The sequence below is a fragment of the Centruroides vittatus genome, unplaced genomic scaffold (assembly GCF_030686945.1).
Source record: "Centruroides vittatus isolate TY-2023 unplaced genomic scaffold, ASM3068694v2 contig_1776, whole genome shotgun sequence".
Lineage (NCBI taxonomy): Eukaryota > Metazoa > Arthropoda > Arachnida > Scorpiones > Buthidae > Centruroides > Centruroides vittatus.
This window is the reverse complement of record NW_027121087.1, coordinates 157,367-182,509: the sequence shown is the minus strand read 5'-3', so window position 1 is coordinate 182,509 and position 25,143 is coordinate 157,367. Positions and strand designations below refer to the sequence as shown.

Genomic DNA, 25,143 nt, shown 5'->3' with positions numbered 1-25,143 from the left:
CTCTTTAGGAATTATTATATACTTTTAACAGTAATAAAAAATAACCTTATATTAAATTGTCTTCATTGTTTATAAATTCTTTTGTTATTTTTTTAAATAAAATGATTTATTGTGTAATTTATTTATGCCCAGTTTTAGTAGTTGGAACGGATTATTTTATTGAGTCGAGTTTATTTCTTTGAATAATTTTGTCATATTCAGTCATTTAAGTGAATTTATTTTATTTTATTAGATAAAAATCAAATTTATCTCTTGTATTTCTTTTCGAGAAGATTTTCTGATCAAAATTAGATTATTGGAAACCATTTTTCTTTTACTCTGATTCATTTCTATAAAGAAAAAAGTGGAGTATTTCATAAGAATAAATTATAAAAATATCAAAAATATAAGTAAATTTGATTATTGTTTCAGTAAAGCAGGTTACACACGGTTTAGGGCCTCAAACTGTAAGGGTATAGTTGAGGGCCTCAAACTGTGAGGATGTAGTTTAGGCCTTCAAACTGCTAGGATATGGTTCGGGACGTAAAACTGTAAAGATATAGTTTAGGGCCTCATACTTAAATTTATTATTTGAAGAGGAAGCGACTCCTATATTGTAGCTTAGTGTCACTATAAGTCTAAATCCGGTAATGCTAGAATCATTTGCAAATAAATGACTTTAGAAAAAGCTGTGCATCGCCTACTTCTAAGGTCATTCCATACTTAGATACGACTTTTTGCTTCACGATTGAGTTAGATAACTTATTAAAATTTAAATTTAATATATCTGATGATAAATTAAACGTGAATTAACTAGCAATCTATCGATTCCTTTAAATTTGTGAATCGTTGTAAAAATACATAATTAAACAACACACACATAAATAAGAACCTATTAAATGAATACACACCTTTCCTATATACACACGTATACTTACACTAACACACACAGCAAAGTTTTATGTCTACATCAGTCGTTATAGAACTTCTTGTGTCTACACACGAGGTTTGTCTTCATCACTCTTTACCTCCTGCACCTGGTTGATATTTCCTCCAAGCTGGTTATTGCCTTAATTCTTTGCAACAAATAACACTAGAAAATAGCATAAACTCGATTTATGTTCAACCTTTTAATTTCATTTTAAAGAAAGTTATACAAATAATTCTTTTTGTATATGGTTTTATTGTTTACGTTTCACATACATATACAAATTTGTATTTTTAAAGTACAAAAAAAATTTATAAAAAGTTTATATGTACGCTCAAATATAGAATTTGCGTACGAGAAAGCGAAGAGAAATACAAGTAACGTCTACATTGATAAACGTAACGTGTGTTACGTTTAATCCAACAAGAGCGCATGCGTAACTTAGGTGGCGCTATAAGCAAATCTCTTGCCAGGTGTTTAGTGGCGTGGCGTTGTTGACACTTTGCACTTAGTGAGTCAAAGTAGTGATACTATCGTCTCGGCCATTCATTCGCTAACTGGATTCGTAAGCCACTTGTGACTAGTGACAGTATTGTCGATAGGGTCGACTGTTTAACAATACAGGAATATATGTGAATTGGCGTCATCGGTACACATAACTAAGAGTCTATGATGTAACTAGGTGAGTGATATGACTCATTTATAGTTTTATTATCTCTATGGCATTTAAGTTTATTACGAAATATTATTATTCTAGTTAACATATATGTATATTGTTTCCATTATTCGCGTACTTGTCTATAGAATATTCATGTTTTAAAGTAATTAAAATGCATGCATTTTTATCAATTTTACTTACGTTGAAAACAATGGTTATCGGGTTTTTAGTTTGTGTATACGTCACTCATTTTCCTATTGTTATATATGAATTTTGATACGACTCTTCGTGTTATTTACGTGCATATTATATTACGTTTGAGGAGAGCAATTCGATTGTTTTCTTGTTGCATTTTTTTTAAAAGTTTTGTTCGATAAATAACTACGTAAGAAAAGTTATTGTTCGAAGTAATTTTAACGTAAAATTAGCGTTAACATTTATTGTTTGGGAAAACAATAATGTTCGAGTCGTCGCACTCGATATGGAAAAGATAACCTTGAAAATTGTCTTCTCTTTACGAAAAATGGTCCGTACAAATTTTGAAATTTATGCTGTTCGACGACCGTAAAATGAACGTTTATAGTTGAAACACTGCACTCCTTTTGCTTGGGTTTGAAATGCTTGGATGCGAACGAAGTTATGCGGAAGGATTGCTTCGTTTCCAGTAAATCTTTCATCAGCACAGAATCTACCTAATAAATGTCGCCTTTCTGTCAGCTTAACGCTCTGCAAGGAGGACAGAATCGTGTTTTCGGGAAGCAAAAAATAAACTTTTTTTTTTTTTAAAGAAAAGCGCTTTATAATAATGTAAAAATCTCCACTTTCTTATTGTAATTACATCAGAAAATCCGGCTAGAGAAAGGCGACTCGCAATGACCCACTAAACTGTTGTTCAGATAGGTGGAAAGTAATTCAGAGCAAGTTGAATAAAGACATCTTGATAAACCTGTTTGAGTTTTTACGACTTGGAATTCTCTTAATATTGCCGATAACAAGTTTTGTATGTAGAAGATATCCATCTCTTACCTATAAATGAGATCACACTTAAAGTTTGTTATATATTTTTTAAGCTAATTATGGAGTAGGAAGTGAATAATCTGTACCGAAATTAAATATTACTAGTTATACGCTTGAGATCATCTTTTAAATTACAGAGAACTCGCATTCTTAGAAGTACAGCACATATGAAATATCTATATAAATACGCTGGCAGTCATATGAATTGTTTTTAATACATGCAATTATCTTAAAGGTTCAAAGTTTATACATAAATACCCGAGGAAACATATTTACTAATACTTTAGAATAATAAAAATAATTATCAGTTTATGGCCTTTTTAATCGACTGTGCAGAAAGAAAGATAAATTTTTAAGTAATTTAAATTCAGCAGGCTTAAATTTTGCAGTTTTATGAATTTAATTTACTTTTTTTTATGCCTTTATCGCAGATGTTAAGTTACGCTTCTCGACAATTAAGTTTACTTTTTGATATATCAAAGGTAATTCAAGGTCTGTGCGACTCCATTGATCGAGCGAAATCCGTTGGAAGAAACTATAGAATATTATTTGCTTGATTTATCGTATTTTCAGATATAAATAATTACAGTTTTAGCAAATATAATGATGTAAATGCGCATCTGTCGCAACCGTACGTACATTGCAATAATCTTAAGTCGTAAAAAATTATAATGGATATTTTATCAATTAAACAGTTTTATATATTCATATATAAGATATGTTTTAATGTTTATTTTCGAAATTATATTTTATTAAAAAATTGAGTGTGTATGATTAAAGAGGGTTGAAAATGGTGGCAGAAAACTACAAAGAGAGAACAGTCAATATTAATTACGCGTAATTAATATTTATTTTGCTATCATATACATTTTCAATATATATATTTAGAAATATTTTATAGAACCAAACATATATATATATATATATATATATATATCTTATAGGAGAAGACAATAGAGCCATTAAGCCAGTAGACACAGAGGAGCCTTAAAATTTAGTCTGTTAAGTAAACAAAAAACAAAAGTTTCATTTAATAAATCTGTTTGTATTTGTTTTATTGATTTTATTTGTATACTTTTATGACTTTCGGATGCGGGAAAGGCCCCACATTTATGGCTTGCCGAGCCTCATTTCACTTCTCTCGAGCCCTGTATATATATATATATAATACATTCAAGGTCTCCAGCCTAATTTCTACAAAGGCATTATACATATACAGATATAGAACAAAGTAAAAATATGGCCTCTAAGAAGGAGAGGCCCTCCGATACTGTCCAGTGCGCCTATGAACGTTACGTACTATAGAGTATATAATAAATGTATACAAAATTACTTTTTGTGTAACCGTTACGATAGAATTACGTCAAACTGATAACTCTGTATCTATATAACCTTATACAGTACTTTCAGCTACGATTAGACAGTGATATAGATCATTGAAAGATAACCGATTTACGTAGAGATTATACTAGATTTTTCGTTCTACAAATCTAAAATAAAACACTACAATCAACACAAATTTCATTTTAATTTTACTTATGCCATCTTTAAATAATCAAAATAAATTATCTAACGTTCCACGAATGCATATAAAAAAATATAGAAATATTAAAATAATTAGGTCATCGTAATTGTTTAAACGGAACTTTATATATTCTTCTACCAAGAATATACTCATCGTTATTTTATAGTTCTAGTAATATAACTTTTGTCAACGGTTTTAATGCGTTTTGAACTTGTTCTGTCGAACCTCTCTCTACTTATAACACCAGGAAATCTTTACAATTCTATACAAAAATTCATTTATATTGGCAATATTTTATATTTTTTATTATAGATAATATGATTCCAGCTTTAATTATTTTCTGTTCTATACGAAAAATACATTAAATGGGACAGAAGACAGCCCATTTCGTGCAAACACACACACACACTCTTATTGATTATATACTGTACTTCGCAGAATGCTGTTGAAAAAGGAGGGCATTTTTGATTGAGAACTAAAAAACTAAGTGATAATTTATGGTTCCAATTTTATATATAAAATTTTTTTAATAAAGAAAAAAAGAAAACTGAAGTTAAACGGAGAAGATAAACTTTAATACAATTTTCTTTTTCTGCTTTCGTCTCATTTTTAACTTTAAAATATTAAAAGAAATTCGATAAAAGTGAGGTAAAGATGAATAATTCTATAGAAGTTTTATAGTTTGTAGCGGTGTAGTGTTATTTACAGTATTTATCAATAGTTCAAGTTACATTTACAGTAGTATTTATCGAAGACAACTGATAAAAGATGATCGTTAAAGGGGTATAAAAATATATCTTTGGAGCGAAGGAAAAAAAAAAATACTTTAAGAATTGTGAAGATAAAACTCTTACAAAGTAGATACGTAAAGCGTACATTACTGTAGTTTATCCCTATATAAAAATAGGGTTTAGACGAGGGAGGGATGCTAGTTTATTGAATGATGCGACCATAAGCACCGTGTACATTTATCAAGAGGGGGGAAGAAAAAGTATATTTTCTCTAATCTTTATAAAGATTAGAATAGAAGTTGGAAGATGATTTTTCATATTCGAGGTGTCATCATTAAAAGTGTAGATTATCCGGTCGGGTTATTTCTATGTGAGGCTTTAATGGTCGGTCGAACAGTGCGGACGTGTGCCACGTGCGTTGCTAAGCGACCGTCTTGCTCTGCTTGTTGCATCAGCAGTTAAAGTTGCCAATGATAAACTTCGTAGAATCGTTCTTCCAGGTACGGCCCTAAGCTCTCTTTTATTGTTCGAAGTTTATGCCATTTATTTATAAGGCCTGGCACCTATTTACTGTAGTAAATAGGTGCCAGTCCCTGTATTGATTGAGATAAAAATTCAATTTTTAATCTTTGATATAAATAAAAAGAGGAAAAGATGGGTTGATATTATTTCATTTAATTTATAAAATATTTATTATTCTTTCAATGGATTAATTTTTGATCATCCGTGCAAGATATTTACTGAAAATGTAGGACAAATGTCCATTTTTAACCATTGATTCGTATTTATTTTAGAAAATCTGTATAAATACTATTTTGTGTTCGAAATTAAATATATAAAAAATAAAATTTTAATTGATTTTTATACGACGAAACAACGATTTTCTTCCTTTTTTTTAAAAAAATATATATATATTAAATTGTTAAATAATGTATAGTTGCTTAGTAACTGTTAGTTTCCTGTACGGTATACAAATGAATGCATTTCTTTCTTGTAAATATAGAAAAATACATGAAAAGATAGGCCAAATTGCTGTTTACAGTACAAAATAATTAATTGATTAGATATAAGTAAGCAAAATACATTTTATGAAGCAATTTTACACCATTTTTTTCAACGTTAAATTACTGTTAAAAACAATTAGCATATTTGTAATTTACTGAATTAAAATACACGAATTTATTCTTCTTAATTTCATAGTAATTTAAAAATAATTGTAGTTATAATAACTGAATATTTCATCAGGAAACGGGAAGAAACTTTTTTAAGAATTTAATAAATATTCTTATAAAATTTCATGCGAAATTGCTTAAATTGTTTATAATTGACCTATGCATTCCCACTGTCGTCCGTCCGTCTGTCTGTCCTTCGTTAATCTCGAGAACGGAGGATGAAAATCGAGACCGGATACGGAAAGCTTACTGACCGGAAGCCCCTATTAACTGTACACGAACTTCCGGTTTGTACCGGAAGTCGCGTGATTATTTAAATGAAAAAAATATGATTAAAAATGCACATTCTGTTTTTTTTTAATTCTTAATTAATGTATTAAATATCGCCAAATAAAATTCTGTTCTAAATATTGTTTCATTGGAAACAGAAAATCAATCTGCCGTTTCGTAAGTTCCATTTTATATTACTGTAAGTAATTGGTTACGAAGGAAGGTAATTACGAAACTTTTCACCGAAATTTCCTTCAAATTGATTTAAAAATTCGATTAAATTATTTCAATAAGTAAATGTATTTTCTTACCTATGCAAAATGCAAATTTATATTAATATTAAATGCTTAGACACACTGCTATTTCGTTTCACAGCAGTGATGTATTGTATTTTTTAGGTCTTCTTAAACAATACCTTGATACTTTATACAAATAAAAATAAAATTTCATTCAAATTTATTCAAAATTTAAGACTTGTAGTAATGTAAACAATTGAAAAAGGTTTTCTTTCGAAAGAAAATTGTGTTATTTTAAAATGTTTCCTTTAAAAATTGGGAGAAAAAAATTTGCCGAATTTTGAAGTTTCTAGTATCAATGCATTCTTGGATAAACACTATGTAAACGCGTAAACAATGGAATGGTAGGATAAAAACTATAATTTAAAGAGGAGAAAAAAACATTTAATTATAGCTGAATCACGAAAACAAAATGAGTTAACTTAAGTTTAGACAATGTTTTGTGATCCAACAACACAGGATGCTTTGCATGTGAAAATTCACATGCTGAGAATAAGTTAAACCCATCTCTCATCCCACATGCGATGGATAATTCATTTACTTTACTTTTTGCCATAGGCGCAACTTACAAAATAAGTTGTGTGTTCTTTTAAAAAATTTAAAAGCATGTAAATATTACATTTTTGTAATTTAAGAAATGTTAAGAAGAAAAATATGGACTGAAAATTTATTATTTTGCAAAATTTTATAGTTTACTCATTTCTTACGTCACATACTTACTTGTAAGAATGTATTATTAAGTATCAGAACATAAATTCGGAGATATAAAATTTAACTAGCAGTACAGACCGTGACTTAAAGCTTATGTTTTAATAGGAAGAGGAGTTTTTCCCCTTTAAAAGGATTACAGTTTTCTTAATGACCTTCCATGTATTACTTCTATAGAAAAAGTAAACGTGAAAAAAACGGTAATCAAGACGTTTTTTATTCAGATTTAAATTGCAATCACGATTTTTATCGACTTAATTATTATGCTTTTTATCACCCAAACCGAAATCTCGGTTTTAAAACGTTAAGAATTTTAAAAGATAGATTGATATCTGCGTGCTCGAAGCGTATCTCGAAGCGTTAGTAGAAAACAATTCGGATGATGTTGATCTTTAATGACTTGTTTCCTTAATTAATTGGTAGAGTAATAATTTTTGTGTCGATCCCCCGGAGTCAAAATGTCGTGGCTTTTCATCAACAAATTCATTTCCTCGTTGAAAAGTATCCTCGTAAATTGTACAAGAGAGAAATTAATGAAAGATAACATCTTTTTCTTTAAAGATGATAATTATTTAAAAGACAAACATTCTGAAAACCTTCACTTCTCTTATCTTACTTCCAACTTCCGATATCACTTTTATGTAACCGGAAATTTGACGTCACACCAGTCACCTAGGCAACTATAATATCAACCCTGGCCTAGACATTGAGTTCTATCGACCGAATCGCTTTTAAAATAGCCGAACGAATTAAAAATCAGCTAAAGTAACCTTAATATAGGCGTACACATAGTTACATTATGCTAAATTTTAACAATATCTCTTAGAGGCAGATTGCCAGATCATCCTTACTGTAATTACCGAACTATTTATTACCCTCTTTGTAAGTTCTTGTGTTACGGATGAATACGAAACAAATATATTTCTGTGTTATATACTTGGCCTATATAATGGATACACGCTTTATTCATCGAATGTATAAATTTTTTTAAATAAAATTTAAGCATCTAAAGTTTAATTGAGAGGCAACTTGCCAAGTCTATGTTGCTATACTTTTACACCATTACCCCCTTCAACTTTTTCAAAGGAGTAATGAAGCACGAAAACATGATTTTCTTAAATTACAATTATATTACTGAATAAATTATTTGTGCGTTGAACTTTTCCTTCAATTCTACGTAAATTTCTTTAAAATTTAACCGAGAGGAAGCTGTTAAAATTTAATTGAGAAGAAGTTGCTTATACCCTGTTTTATTTTTTATTTTTTCAATGATAAGTTACTATTGATTTGTAAGCTCTTCCAGTTACACACGTTTATTCAGACATGTGTCTAAACCTTGTTTGAATAGTAGAAGGGTGGAGTTTAGAAATCTATTTATGTATCGAACACCATCAAAAGTTCAAATACTCCTGTTAACAAGAATTAAATCGATAAAACTCTACTGTGTAAAATTACTGTAAACGGTGCCATATTTTTTGATAAATTAGTAAAGTTCCTGTAATGTATTGGCAATTCGATATATTTGAACTCGTCTAAAATGAGTACTCCACCCTCAGAAGGCGGATTAACCTTGAAACTCGATAGAAGACACGCTCGAAAGAATATATAATCAATTGTGTAGCTGTAATTCAATATGCTGAATTGAGTTTATTTTTGTGTATTTTTTAATATAGTTTATAATTAGATTTTTATTAAAAATTTATTATTAAAAAATTTATTTTGTTATTAAAAACTTCATTCATTTCTAGGAAAAAAAATACTTACATAAAATTGCCTTTTCTTAATAATTATATTCAATTAGTGAAGTGTGATAATAGCTTAGAATGACTTTATATATATTTAACTTAGAAAAGAATTAAAATAACTGAAAGTAAATTTAATCCTTGACCGAATTTTTTCATATTAGCCAGTTGAATCTTTTCTTGACCGTCATTAACTCAAGTACAAAGTATCCATTTGGTATAAACAATGAAAGGAAAGAGCATTACTCCGCTATTTCTAACTTTCCCTAACGGATAAACCAATATTAGAGTGTCTATCATTATATTTTTATATACATAAACAGTTAATAATATTATTAGAGATAAACACGCTGCATGAATTAACGAAGATCAGTCTGGTGTATAAAGTATTAAGTAGAGTAGAGGATGAAGCAGAGTCGAGGATAATTATTTTCTGAGCTTCCATAAAAGTGATTAAAAGTTTAAATAACAAATTTTAACTTGTAATAATAAAGGATCCTTTGAGTTGTGATGCGCATATTTTACATAATTCCCTTGTGCTAGATGACCTTCGAACAATTTTGTTAAATTGCAAGAATATATAAAGTCGCGCCATTTATTCCACTTATTTTAAATGTTAATTATAATATAGGTGAATTTTATTAACGTTCGAGGAAAGGAAAATATTCTAAAGGAACTAAAGAAAATCCCTCTTGTAGCCGGATATATTCTAAACACTATCATTAAGAATTTAACGACGAGGGATGCGAAGGAAATTTTTACAGAGGATATAAAAGATGCACATTCTTGTGTTTTTTTCCCCCTCAACAGATTGCCCTGTATAAAAAGTACTTATTTAAATTACGCTATGGCAGGTTTATTAGAAGGACACGACCTGCTAAAGGGTTCCTGATTACCTCTCAACGTAGTTGAATCCTTCCTGGAATTTTTAACAGAACAACAGAAGAGAAAGATATAGGGGAAAAAAAACTTAAGGTATGTTGTCATAACACGAATATTACTCACATTTCATAACCCGGATTTTACCTTCAGGAAAATTTTGATTATTTAGACTCTACAATGAGGTATTTATGTAGCTGCAACTAGAAATTTTTCCATTAATTTATAACGTAGCGCGAGTAAAAAAGAAATCTCTTTGTACTATATAAAATAATAATAATAATAATAATACACCCTTCTCGAATAATTGGAATTAAAGTTACGTGTATAATAAAGTAAAAAATAAATATAAATATTTAAAATTTATATATAAAAGTATCCAAATTAATTGTAACGTGTTTGTTAGGATAAGCGTAACAAACTGTCTAAGTAGATCCGGATAAGTTGAATAAAAAAACCGAATTTATGTGTCTAGAAACCGGAACCAACACCCGTTATGATCTAGTTCAGCAGATTTTACAATTTTAATTAATAAAAAAAAGAAAAAATGTATATTAAAAAAAAAAGTCAATAGCTATACAAGAGCATCATTCATCCCTTGACTGATAATTGTACTTGATACGTTTCCGCTTCTTTTTCTCTTCTATGGCTTCTTTAATGCTTAACTTGTTAAAAACATGTTTATCATATTAATCATATATGAGACGTCAGAGAATTTTATACTTTAATTTACTTGAATTTATAATAAATTTTTAATATATTTATTTTACACATTTAAGCTTTCGCTAATGGGATAACCTCGCTCATATTAATACACTTTAAAAATTAAAATTCCATTTAAAAAACTTCATTTTTGTCTCTATTTATCGTGAAATTTATTATTTTAAGAGAAAAAGTGAGAAGAATTTCGTAGGAAATTTATCAATTTTTATAGATAAAAACAATTTTAATTCCCGTTATTAATATTCAAAACACTTCACATGTTATTAATTTTATTCTTAATCATTATTAATCACTTAAACGTCGAAAATTGCACGAAGAGGATTAAAATTTCACGAAATTGACCGACATTGATACGATTAACTCGTAAAAAAACAATGGCCATTAGAAAATTCCTCAATGAGACAATTGTTTATTCAACTCGCTAATTACTTCACATGGCTTAAGAAGGATTCATAAGTTATATTTTGGCATTTGTAGGATATAAACCTGGAAAAAATACTGAATTAATTCACTTGCGGATCCATTGTGATTACAAATATAATAACTATCCTGTATATGAAGCATTGTACGTGTTTAAATGGCAAAATTATTCTTGGTTGAGTAACTCATAGGCCAAGATAATGATCTAATGGATATATTCTATAGAATATAACAAATGATTAAGTCTTTATGTACTATATAATAATACTATAGCTTAATAGAATGTTAAAAATATTTGAATTGCATCTCTAAAATTATATATTTTTACACATTAAAATATATAGGCCTGTATATTAGTTTGTCCGTCTGTTTGTCTGTATTTACGACTTTGAATTTGAAATTTTCAAATGATTTTGGGAGTCGAATGAACACACTTAAATGTATTCAAAATTGGATCAAAAGTTTTGAAGTTTTATACAGAGTTTTATGAAAAATTGATTATAATTTTAAATAAATTTACATATTTTTGTCGATTTTTTAAAGTTATTTCGTGTAATTAACTGTTTAATATTCATTTATGTATATTATAGAAAATTTTAAAGATTTTTCCTTATAAATATATTCGGTTTTAAATTCAATATATATTAAAATATTACTTCAATTCTTAGTTTCTTATATATAATTATAAATATTGCTAAAATATATTATTTTCCTCTTAAATATCAATTAAACTTAATTTATAATCTGCTATTACCAATTACTGTAAAATAAAATACAAAATTACTGTAAAATATGGATATTTTTAAGGTAGACGAAAGTAATTTCGGCTTAATGAATGTATATTTTTGCTGTGTAATTGTCGAATCAACTTACCTTAATGTAACATTAAATGATCCTATTTTAATGTATTAAACTGGAGGAATTTCTAAATAAATTTTATTCAGGAAGAATTCGTTTTATTTTATTATTTCCTAGAACGAAATTTCTGGATTTTATTCAGATTTAAAAGTTTTAATTTTTATTCTTTTAAAAACTCGAATCAAATATCTTTATCTCTCTGCAATTTGACATTTAAAAATACGAGTACACATCAGGCTATGCTTTTTTTTGTTTTTTTTTGTTTTGCTTATTGTTGTTATAAAATTTCATAATAATAATAATAATAATATTTTATTCTCGTTTAATAGCGAATTAAAATTACATATAAAATTTCAAAATAAAATGGAGTAAAACTTCAGAATATTTTAAATTTTTTAATTTTAATTTCGTAAAAAAAAAATTGCAGCGAAAAAATTTAAAATTCGCAATTTACGATGGGTTGTCTGTAATTAAAATTCTCAATTAACAGTGAATAAAGTATGGCTTAGATCCGCAATTAACAGTGAATAAACTATGGCTTAAATCCTCGGTTAACAGAATAAACTATGGCTTAAATTCTCAATTAACAGTGAATAAACTATGGCTTAAATCCGCAATTAACAGTAAATAAACTATGGCTTAAACCCGCAATTAACAGTGAATAAACAATGGCTTAAATCCTCAGTTAACAGAATAAACTATGGCTTAAATCCTCGGTTAACAGAATAAACTATGGCTTAAATCCGCAATTAACAGTGAATAAACTATGGCTTAAATCCTCAATTAACAGTGAATAAACTGTGGCTTAAATCCTCAATTAACAGTGAATAAACTATGGCTTAAATCCTCAGTTAACAGAATAAACTATGGCTTAAATCCTCAATTAACAGTGAATAAACTATGGCTTAAATCCGCAATTAACAGTGAATAAACTATGGCTTAAATCCTCAATTAACAGTGAATAAACTATGGCTTAAATCCTCAATTAACAGTGAATAAACTATGGCTTAAATCCGCAATTAACAGTGAATAAACTATGGCTTAAATCCTCAGTTAACAGTGAATAAACTATGGCTTAAATCCTCAATTAACAGTGAATAAACTATGGCTTAAATCCTCAATTAACAGTGAATAAACTATGGCTTAAATCCTCAATTAACAGTGAATAAACTATGGCTTAAATCCTCAATTAACAGTGAATAAACTATGGCTTAAATCCTCAATTAACAGTGAATAAACTATGGCTTAAATCCTCAGTTAACAGTGAATAAACTATGGCTTAAATCCTCAATTAACAGTAAATAAACTATGGCTTAAATCCTCAATTAACAGTAAATAAACTATGGCTTAAATCCTCAATTAACAGTGAATAAACTATGGCTTAAATCCTCAATTAACAGTGAATAAACTATGGCTTAAATCCTCAATTAACAGTGAATAAACTATGGCTTAAATCCTCAATTAACAGTAAATAAACTATGGCTTAAACCCGCAATTAACAGTGAATAAACAATGGCTTAAATCCTCAGTTAACAGAATAAACTATGGCTTAAATCCTCGGTTAACAGAATAAACTATGGCTTAAATCCGCAATTAACAGTGAATAAACTATGGCTTAAATCCTCAATTAACAGTGAATAAACTGTGGCTTAAATCCTCAATTAACAGTGAATAAACTATGGCTTAAATCCTCAGTTAACAGAATAAACTATGGCTTAAATCCTCAATTAACAGTGAATAAACTATGGCTTAAATCCGCAATTAACAGTGAATAAACTATGGCTTAAATCCTCAATTAACAGTGAATAAACTATGGCTTAAATCCTCAATTAACAGTGAATAAACTATGGCTTAAATCCGCAATTAACAGTGAATAAACTATGGCTTAAATCCTCAATTAACAGTGAATAAACTATGGCTTAAATCCTCAATTAACAGTGAATAAACTATGGCTTAAATCCTCAATTAACAGTGAATAAACTATGGCTTAAATCCTCAATTAACAGTGAATAAACTATGGCTTAAATCCTCAATTAACAGTGAATAAACTATGGCTTAAATCCTCAATTAACAGTGAATAAACTATGGCTTAAATCCTCAGTTAACAGAATAAACTATGGCTTAAATCCTCAATTAACAGTAAATAAACTATGGCTTAAATCCTCAATTAACAGTAAATAAACTATGGCTTAAATCCTCAATTAACAGTGAATAAACTATGGCTTAAATCCTCAATTAACAGTGAATAAACTATGGCTTAAATCCTCAATTAACAGTGAATAAACTATGGCTTAAATCCTCAATTAACAGTGAATAAACTATGGCTGAAATCCTCAGTTAACTGAATAAACTATGGCTTAAATCCTCAGTTAACAGAATAAACTATGGCTTAAATCCTCAATTAACAATGAATAAACTATGGCTTAAATCCGCAATTAACAGTGAATAAACTATGGCTTAAATCCTCAGTTAACAGTGAATAAACTATGGCTTAAATCCTCAATTAACAGTGAATAAACTATGGCTTAAATCCGCAATTAACAGTGAATAAACTATGGCTTAAATCCTCAATTAACAGTGAATAAACTATGGCTTAAACCCGCAATTAACAGTGAATAAACTATGGCTTAAATCCTCAGTTAACAGTGAATAAACTATGGCTTAAATCCTCAGTTAACAGGAATAAACTATGGCTTAAATCCTCAGTTAACAGAATAAACTATGGCTTAAATCCTCAATTAACAGTGAATAAACTATGGCTTAAATCCGCAATTAACAGTGAATAAACTATGGCTTAAATCCTCAATTAACAGTGAATAAACTATGGCTTAAATCCTCAATTAACAGTGAATAAACTATGGCTTAAATCCTCAGTTAACAGAATAAACTATGGCTTAAATCCTCAATTAACAGTGAATAAACTATGGCTTAAATCCGCAATTAACAGTGAATAAACTATGGCTTAAATCCTCAATTAACAGTGAATAAACTATGGCTTAAATCCTCAATTAACAGTGAATAAACTATGGCTTAAATCCTCAATTAACAGTGAATAAACTATGGCTTAAATCCTCAATTAACAGTGAATAAACTATGGCTTAAATCCTCAATTAACAGTGAATAAACTATGGCTTAAATCCTCAATTAACAGTGAATAAACTATGGCTTAAATCCTCAATTAACAGTGAATAAACTATGGCTTAAATCCTCAATTAACAGTGAATAAACTATGGCTTAAATCCTCAATTAACAGTGAATAATCTACAGTTAAAATCGTATATTTTAAAAACAAAATTAAAGAGCTTGCAGTAACACATTAATCCAATTATGCTGATAACATCTAAAATTAACAATGATTCCTCTCGTACAGTTTATTACTTCAGTTACAAGCAAAGTTAATTGAACGTAATTGTTTTAATGCTTAATTATAATTAAGTTTTGGATGTTAATTAATTACGTTTTTCGCGTCAACTAAGTGTGTTTTTTTTTTTAATGGCGATTAACTGCATGATGTCCATAAAAACTATATTAAAGGTGAATAACAGTGAACAACTATTGCGTTAGTGAAGATCCGTGTTTAGTATCATCTTACAATAATTATGATTTTAATTGTAATTATTGTTGAAGTTAAAATATCAATTGTAAACAATTATAACCACGCAGTCTTTAAATAGGAAACACATTAATTACAGTTAATTCTGGTAATATAATAATAATTATGTATTATTGTAAATTAACTTAATTATTTAATCTTAACAATTATAAAATTCGATGAAGTTAAATGCAATTATATTAATTTCAATTAACCGAATTAACTAGATTGTCTGCAAATTTGGTTAATATCGAGCACGGTTACCAATTCGCTAATTGTAATGAAGAGAAATACAATTTATCAGATCGATAACACGGTTAATTTTAATTAAATATGCTACACCGATGCATAATTAGCTATAATTAACTATAATTATATATATATATATTATAAAATAAGTTGTTCATATTATGATAAACTAGTTTATATTGAAAGGCATTTTTGAGTTATGATTTAAATATGATAATATTTAACCTTAAATCATTAATCTGATAATATAAATGTAATTGATTACAGTATAATTGTGGGAATTATGTATCAATACAGCATATTTAACCCTGTTATAGATCTGATAATTGTATTGAAGTTTATTTGACTCTACGCTCTGTGGGCACTTAAGCCCATTGTGGGTTCAGCCAGACTCACAATGGGACGGGTGATTAGAGAAGACCACACAAGACCATCCGAAAAATCGCCATATTTGATCTCGGATTCTCCATGATGCCTTAACCGCCTCGCTCATTATTACAGTTAACAAATTGGCATTCATGATCTAATTTAACCAAATTCGTAATGAATATCGTTAACTATAATTAACGTGGTGCAATTAAAAGCCTAGTAATGCCAAATTTTTAGTGGAAAATGATGACGTTTGAAGATTCATAACTATGGTTTAGTAATTTGTATTAATTCAACGACGCATTTAATCGATCTAAACGATTAAAAACATCTTAATCATTAAGCGATTTAACACTTTGTTATGGTATTTTTATTCTTTTATTTTCCATTGTTACTGTATGTAAAAAGCAGAATGCTATTATCATAGTTGATCATCCAACCAAGACAGACACTCAGACTAACCAAACAAGTTAGGTTAAATTGTGTTGAGTTTTTAATTTTTCATTCCTTCCAAGCTCATTTTCGTGCTATTTCTTCTCGGTACAGCGATCTTCCTACAAAACAAAACAATAAAATTGTTTGATTTGATATATTACTTTAAATCGGAGACGATATCCACGTTAGGATTGAGAATTAATAGGCCTATCTACAAACAGATGCTCCAAACTCCATAATAAAACAGCTAATAAATTGATCCCTGCACAAGTGAAGTAGAGTGAACTGTAACTACCTTTTATATCCCTGTAATATCCTGTAAAAATATATTAAATTTTTAAAAATATAATCAAATTTTACTAACTTTTAAATTATTTAAAATGGGTTGTGACTAGTTAAATCCTATAATAAATAATATTTGAGAAATAAGAGAGAGGAAAATCTATATAAAATCTTCCTCTTTGCCAAATTTTATATAATTTTTGTGTTTTTTTTTAAATATAAAATGGAATATTTCAATTATAATTAACTTTAAAAATTAAGGTAAATTGAGATATTCCAAGAAATGTACTGTATATTCATAGATAAGTAAAGGTAATTATTATATTAATTATGACCAAATTTTGTCTATTGTTTCCTTTCTAGATTTAATTTGATTTTATTATAACGCGAGAAATATAAATATTTTGATTATTCTCCAACTCTTTCATTAATATCAATTTCCTTAACTAATGAGTATTAAGAGAGACCTGTCTCGGAATATCTTCGTTAAGATATTAAGCAGAGAATAATGTATTTTTCTCATATGATTCTCCTCTGCTCCGCACCGTATCACGAATTTATGGTTAATTCTAAGATTTAAACTCTTATAAATCCACTTACCTATTATATATGGGAAACAAAATGGGAGAAAACCAGTTAAAGTTAAAACGGTTCCTATTGCGAATGGCAAGTGAGTCAAACCAAGATAATCAGCGAAGATTACGGGCCATTGAGGCATTAAACAACCACTAAAATATCCAACTCCCGCGCTCACAAACATTAAAAATAAATAACTGTTATAGAAAGGTGTAATTATTAAGATCACAGCTTGAAGAAGAAACGAAGCGATTATCACGTGCTTTTTCTTTATCCTGAGAACGTCAGTAGCCCATCCACATGACAGGCGACCACATAAATCAGCTATACAGTAACAAGAAAGAAGAAATACTCCTTTGTCGGTTTTGATGTTCAAGTCCGAGGCATAATCGACGATAACAGTAGGAAAGATGAAATACGTGAAGTGATAAGCCGCATAAGTTATCCAAATAAGGTAAAATATCCGAAAACGAAAGATTATTATCCATTTAGAAATGATTTGAGCTGGTTTCGAAGTAAATTTCAACTTTTCTTCGCATTTATTTGGCGTGGCATCTTCTAATTCTTGAGGTCTGAACAGAGCAGCAGCTACCACACCTTGCAAGCAAATACCAGAAAGTATAAGAAATGTACCTCGAAGTCCATATATTTTTAATAAATATTCTATTAATGGCGGAAGAATAAAGGAACCCGTTGCAGTACCAGCGTATAATACTCCGATAGCGATAGTTTTGTATTTTTTAAAGTATTGACAGGTGATGATTATGCAGGAGATATTGACGATTCCTATACCGAACCCTGTAATATTCCAAATTATATATATATTTTTTCCATATAAAATGATAGAATTAATGATTAACTTACCATAAAATAAACCTAAGTAGATGGTGAGTGGTAAAACCTCGTGAGCTGTGAAACACAATGCTATGCCAATTGCACCGACGAGTGTTGCCGAAATTACAATTGTTCTAATGGTGAAGAGTTGGCACAATATACCATTACAAAAAGCTGGAGAAGAAAATTATTTATTTTAATAATAATATTTTGATGTAGAACTTAATAAAATATTCATTTTTAGATCAGTAATTGAATTTTTTCCCTGGTGTTTTCAATTAAGAATTAATCCTCTCATACGAACTTGTGATCCAAATATGCAACTCGTAAATATATATTTTCCATGTATAACAATTTTACTAATCTTATCTTTACATACACAACTGTTATAGGCCTATATATAGTTACACTCAACTATTGTTACGTTTATCTTTACGTATACAACTAGTTTCAGTTATCTTTATTGAAATAACTGAATGCCTTTGTTGATGTAAGAGGGTGTTACAACATAATATTGATTTGATTCAAAATTATTTCTGGTGTAAGCTTAAATAAGCTTCATTCTTTCGATGACATATTGGCTCTTTAAAATTTTGGTACGGTCGAACCTGCAATGAAGGCCATTTTTCAGGAACGTTGAACAAAAATGCATACAAAATAATCTGCAAACAACGATCGTTTTTTATGTTTCGGTCAATTGCCGTTGTTAAGAAACTCTGAAAACATTTAGAAATGATTAAAGAAATTGGTTTTATTTTTACGTATGTAATTAAACAATAATAGGGAAAACATTTCATGAAATCTATGTTATTAAATGGTATCAGTTTGATCGATATTGTCCCAATTGTAAAGAGGATTTTGTCACATAGGCCTAGTTTCTGTAGACATTATTATTTATATATTGAATTCATGAGATTCACTTCTGTTCCTAATATTTCCTGGTGTCATTTCGTATATAGCTTACATTTTATTTAGTCTAAATAACATAAATAATATAAATATAAACATATAATTTATAAGATTAAATTGTGAGGTAAGAAACATTTCCTCAATTTTATATTAAAATAAATAATTAAATGTTTCGTAATTTTTGAATTAAATGTCAAAATTTAACCTGAAAAGTGTGTTTATTGTATAAACTTTTGCAAGTGATTTATAATTTTTATTTTAGATTTTAATATTTTAATTTCTTTTGTGGTGTGGGGTATGGAGGAGTCAATCTTTGAAAGAGTTTAAAGGGTAACATTAGAGTTATAAGCAGTGTTAGTCTATGTTTAGAAAAAACAACTTTATTATTAATTAATTTAAAGTATTAATATTTAAAAACTGCCGAACAGTATGTTTTAATGAAGTGGTGTGGAGTCACAGGATGAGACAATGCAACACATGGACAATTTGCTAGAAGGGGTGCCTCCTGCGAGGACTTTCTATGGAGGAACTGGTCCCTATTTAGAATTAGACACGGGAAGAAAACCCGAAAAACTCCCCCTGGCCAGCACGTCGACTAACTCGCCACCAACTATTAGGTGTCAGTGATTTTATTCACTATATTAAGTATATTCTATTATTGTTATAATCGTTCTATAATTCTTAATTAATGTATAGGAAACATAAATTGCATAAAGTATTTGTATTAAACTTATGAATTTTTAAATAATGTATTAATAAACATTCAGAAAGATATTTTTTAATTCAATTTCTTGGACAGATATTAATGTAATCAGTAACTTTATTAATTGCTGTTTACTCTATCGAACACGTCAGTTTTTAACAGGAAATTGAGCAAGTTATATTTCATCTTTTGCAATATCAGTTATCATCTGTATGGAAATAATCTTTCAAACTTCGACCGTCGTGCAATGGCGATTTTAATTTTATTTACGTTTATATACTGTCAATTAAACTATACTTACACCATTAGATAATTTATAGTAATTTTAAAAAAAGTGAAATCCTAATTAAACTTGACAAGTCATTAGTGCTTTTTCTGTCTCTCTCTCTCTCTTTAAACTTGTTATCTATAGAAAAATATGCAATTTTTCTCAATACTTCTTGAGACTTTCTGCTCATTTTTCACACTACCCTACTGAGAACTTCTATCTCGAAATCTTAAATTGTTTCTTCAATTACAATTTGCTAATCTCTTTCAGTAAACTGAGCTAATTTTATTAACTCTTGTTGTTAAATAAGGACTAATGAAACTAGATTACAATTATGACATACAAAAAGTTTCTTATGCAATAAGCAAAATTACAATTGTTTATATTCAAATCAGTAATTGGACTTTATAAAAATGCTGTTATTAAAACATAAGTTATGTAGTTATGGTTTATAACTAATATTACAAATATAAAAATCAAATTGTTTCAATTACTTTGTTTTTACTAATTATTAAATAATTTCGTAAGATTGGATCTATTCTTAAGATGAAATTTATTTCAAAAATATTATAAACTTTTCCATCGTTTTAATTTTAATCGAAGGTGACAAGGCCCATCAATGACCGAGTAGGTTAAACCCCCGAATAGTGGGTTCGCGCCTTGCCAATGGGCTGGCCTCGTGAAGTTTTAGGGTGTTCATCACGTGTCTAATATAACTTAGATAAGGGTCATTTTCCCATAAAAAGCCCTCCAGGAAGGTACCCACCCTTGACAGCTCGCACATGTGTTGCGTTGCCTTATCCCATAAATCCAGTCTAATAAAAGGAGAATTAAAAATATATTTCAGTAATATTTACTATTTTTGCTGTATAATTTTTTAATTACTGTAAATAAATTATACATTTATTAAAATTTACTGTTTATCTGAAAGTCTATTTTTATCAGTGTTAAACTCTTATCTAAACTTTCCATCGAATTCCTTTTACAATTTGTAAGAATTTAATATTGAATTTTATCCCTAGAATAGGCTATAATCTTGTCTCACGTTTCCTTATTTTCCCTACGACAGCTTCAGAAGTAGATGAATAATAGCTTTAATTATAGTTCGACTCGAGATAATTCGAAAATGAACTTACACACAAGCAATCCAATTGTTCCAGCCAATGAGAAAGGCCAAGTAGCTTCTTCCCTGGTCACACCGAAGGTGTCGATAATTGCTGAATATATCACCCCCGATGCCCTATACAGACCTATCACAGCCAACATATTGACAAAACAAGCGGCACTTACGACCCACGACCATCCTCTATCGATCACAGCCATTTTTTAAGAAGGGATTCGCGTATTTATTAAATACGTGGCCAATTTCTAATGTTTATGTTAAATCTTTATCTTACGTTTCGAAATTTGGTGCCTGTACCGCAAATGTAAACAGTAGTCGTAGATTAATAGGACTTTTTAATGCTAACGTTATTTTATAAGTTACTTGTTTCGCGCGGCGCGTAGTATAGCGACGCGACATACAAATAAACATAACGTAACGCGTCGCGAAGCGCGGAGGGGGTGACTAGAAATGCTGTTTTTGTTTCGAGCTAAATAAAGGAAACTAAGTTTTAAAAAAAGCTTTCAAGGTCGTTCTGATATTTAGCTATTAAAATATCAATTCGATGAACTATATAAAGAAAAGTTTACTGACATCTTGCAGCAGTTTTGTAATTTATTTACATCATTTCCCCGTTTTATGCATGTTTACTACATTTTATCCTTGTTTTATACGTTAAAAATATTAAATTATCGAGCCTCTTACACTTTCTCATGGTGGATGGAAATTAATTATATTAATTAAAACGTTTAAATAGTATATTTTCCTTTTTTTGTTATAGAAAGTTGAACTCGTTTAGGCAAGCAACACCCCCTAAAGCGACCGTTTCACCTTCTTAACGCACAGTTTACAAAGTTCGTTATGCCGAGAAAATACCTTTCTTTTATTTTTCCCCGTTGGAAGAAGGGCAACGTGAGCAAAATACAAAAATAGTCGACTTATTTCCTGTTGGAACTTTGTAACTCTGTCTTTTCTGTCAGCAGTCATACGATAGAACAGTCCATCAGTCGATACAGTTCACTGTTTATAGGTATTTTGGACTAGATTACTTTTAATGGACGTCGAGGAAAAGAGTGAATAGAAGCAGAGAAAATTGTAAGCAAAGAAAATTATTATTCATCTTTACTCAAAATAGATTCTTTGCGCTTCATTACATATTCTGAATTCAAATTATGGAATGTGCAAGCCTAAAACCCTATTTTTTTTTTAGTTTACAAAGCATATGAAATGCTATATCCTAGTAAATCATAATTAAAATTTCTTGTTTTATTATTCAAATTAAACATTTTAATTATAATTAACTTTTGAACGTGAAATATTATTCTTTTAGCCCCTGTTTAGTGGTTCCCTGCTTTACTTCGCTTCCGTCGCGTCGCGCTTAGCGCGACGCGACGGAAGCGAATAAATTATCTCTGTTTGTCGAATTGATCTATCCACTATCCAAAAACACACTCTAACTTTCTTAAACTAAGTCCATATCAAGAAACTCGAGTAAATTAATATTTTATGATTGATATTTACAAAAAACTTCATAAATACGTCTCGACCACGCGCCGAAGCGACACGCCATACAAAGTGAATAGAAACAACAGTAATGACATTTTAAACTTTAGAACGTAATATCAAATTACATATCGAGTAAATTCGCAGAAGACAATTCCTCAGACAGCAAATGATACTTTTTTTTTTTTAATCTTAAGATCGGGTGTCTAAATTAAATTTGGGATTAGAAAGAATGGTCTTTATGACTCACTTGGGTATGTTTCTGTTTCTACGCCCTCGTGCTAACTTTGACCTCCCACAAGAATGGAAAGGTGAGAAACACCTATGGATTATTACACACTATTTGTAGAAGTATCAAGCTGGCAAGGTCGTTTTAATTTAAAAAATGTTGTACCAAGTCATCACAGAGAATGTAAAGACTAGTAAATTAGTAACTTTACTCTCTTTGTTTTCATTCTTTATCACTCATAATTCATTATAAAAAATGGTGTTTTTTTTAATTAAACAAAGCTTGCTCTTTATAAATTTTATAAACCATGTTCTATTACAATTAAATCTTTCTAAGAAATTCTCCTCGTCCTTGATTTTAAAAATGGGGAGAGATGAAAATGCTTAAAGATAGGAAGTTGCGAAAGAGGCAATTTAGTTGTCGCTCGTGTTGAATCATTGTCCTACAAAATAAAGAAATAAACAATCAAATCTTATCCTACTCGACTGAGTTTAAAACAAAAGTAATGCTCCAAAAAATAGGGAAAAAATAATATGTTAAGTACCTTTAAATACACAATTTTACTAGGTATTTGCATAAGATAAAAAGGACGTGTTGATAAATTATAGAAATTTGTAGTGTAACGTTTCCTTTTATGGATAATTTGTTTTATAGTTCACGTAGAGTTTCCTGAAAATTTCTTTTCTACGGTGGACGAAGTTGAGAAAATAAGAAGTAATTCGTTCGAAAAGAAGATAAACTTCGAGGAGTGCTTCGCTTGCTTAATTGTCTTAGTTGAAGAGTTCAACATTCATTTACTTCGGTATACAGTTGGAAAAATATCGCATGCAATCGTAAAGAAATAATCATTTAATAATATTAACAATTGAATAGAATAGAAAAAAAAGAATAATGAATAGCGTGATTATTCCATAGAAAACTTAGTAAAGTAATAATAATAATAATAGAGGGAAAACTGTTATTGGCAAGTTATGACTGTTTTTCTTTTATTTTCCTTCTTCTTCCTTGCTGGCTGTTCCTAAATTAATCATTTTAGTTATTTTTATCGATTTTTTTCGGAACAAAATATGTCACGATGCATATTTATATCTATTTGAAATCGTTATCTTATAATCTAGTTCAGATTATCAGTCGCGATGAACCGATTCTAAGTGTAATTTCTATCTTTTTTTTAACTCGTTAAATGCATAAATTACTCTTCAACTTACATCCTTTAACGAGGAATTTGAAATATAAATACAAAGGAAATAAATTATACATATACATTCTTTATTATTACTATTTATCCGTTTTAAATTGAATACTTTTTTATTAACTCTTTATTCAACACGCAAGATGTTTTTCCATTTTTTTTGGGGGGGGGGCTCTTTCCGCTCTATGGACATAAGGAGGCCTTTCTAGCCATTCTATTATGGGTTCGGCAGGCCCACAATGAGGACAACAGTGTGGCGAGAGACGGGGTCCGACATATCCGGGAGAAACAATCCACTAAAAATTTCTGGGGTTGCTTGTCTGGGTTCGATTTCCAACCTCCCAGAACGGTAGACTGAGGTATACAGAGTAACAAAAGATTTATAAGAATTTCAGCGATGTTAAATATCGTTTTTAATAGCATTTTTCGGGCTTTTCGATGTCTTCTTTTATTGCAAAAGTGTCATACTTTCCGAGAACGTGACGTGATGTCCTGCTCTAGCAACCTTGACACGCGGATTTTTGCTATGCACGCTTGATCATTAGTATATTTAAAAAACAATAATCTTTAAAAAATTGTAAAATTTCTTAAAAATAAACGAGTTTCTAAAATTAACTCTTTTCTATCCGACTTCGAAAGAGCTAAGAACTGAGATGGACACCGTGGAAATTAATATCCACGGTGTCCAATATGTCCATCTCAGTTCTTAGCTCTTTCGAAGTCGGATAGAAAAGAGTTAATTTTAGAAACTCGTTTATTTTTAAGAAATTTTACAATTTTTTAAAGATTATTGTTTTTTAAATATACAATAACCGATCCCATTGCTTGATATTTGTTTGATCATTAGTGTTTAAGTAATCCGGTTGGAACCATCGGCATTTAATTTTATGCTTTAATTTCTATATATAGGCTAATGGAATTATTTTATTTATTTATTATTTTTCGACCTATTGAGCTTTAATGAAACTTTATCGATTCCGTGCTATCGAGAGAA

General features: G+C 29.2%; 2 protein-coding genes across 6 annotated transcripts in view; one reads left to right on the top strand and one right to left on the bottom strand.

The window, feature by feature from the left end:
• The first annotated feature begins 1,367 nt into the window (after window positions 1–1,367).
• LOC136969273 (ninein-like protein) overlaps window positions 1,368–25,143 on the top strand; it is a 110,325-nt gene continuing 86,549 nt past the window's right edge. For 2 of the 4 annotated variants that reach the window (XM_067263370.1, XM_067263368.1), the window contains exon 1: window positions 1,368–1,589. The gene's annotated coding sequence lies outside the window, so the exon portion shown is untranslated. The remainder of the gene's footprint in view (window positions 1,590–25,143) is intronic. The other 2 variants (XM_067263369.1, XM_067263367.1) reach the window with 1 other exon arrangement.
• On the bottom strand, window positions 16,481–21,585 carry LOC136969339 (monocarboxylate transporter 12-like). Of its 2 annotated transcripts, XM_067263471.1 has the most exons (5): window positions 21,260–21,585; window positions 18,274–18,417; window positions 18,112–18,207; window positions 17,434–18,006; window positions 16,481–16,867 (listed from the first exon to the last, which is right to left on the bottom strand). In XM_067263471.1, exons 1-5 carry the CDS (start codon window positions 21,444–21,446, stop codon window positions 16,737–16,739), a joined length of 1,131 nt encoding a protein of 376 aa, XP_067119572.1. In that variant the 5' UTR covers window positions 21,447–21,585; the 3' UTR covers window positions 16,481–16,736. The 2 variants fall into 2 exon arrangements, with proteins under 2 accessions (XP_067119572.1, XP_067119571.1); XM_067263470.1 differs by having other exon boundaries at window positions 17,434–18,207.

Bases quoted from the DNA above. Each gene is read 5' to 3' on its own strand.
- LOC136969339 (XM_067263470.1), bottom strand. From the start codon at position 21,446: ATGGCTGTGATCGATAGAGGATGGTCGTGGGTCGTAAGTGCCGCTTGT. The intron at 18,418-21,259 runs GTAAGTTCATTT...TTTCTTCTCCAG, and splicing joins AACAATTGGATTGCTTGTGT to CTTTTTGTAATGGTATATTG. The intron at 18,208-18,273 runs GTAAGTTAATCA...GGAATATTACAG, and splicing joins CTACTTAGGTTTATTTTATG to GGTTCGGTATAGGAATCGTC.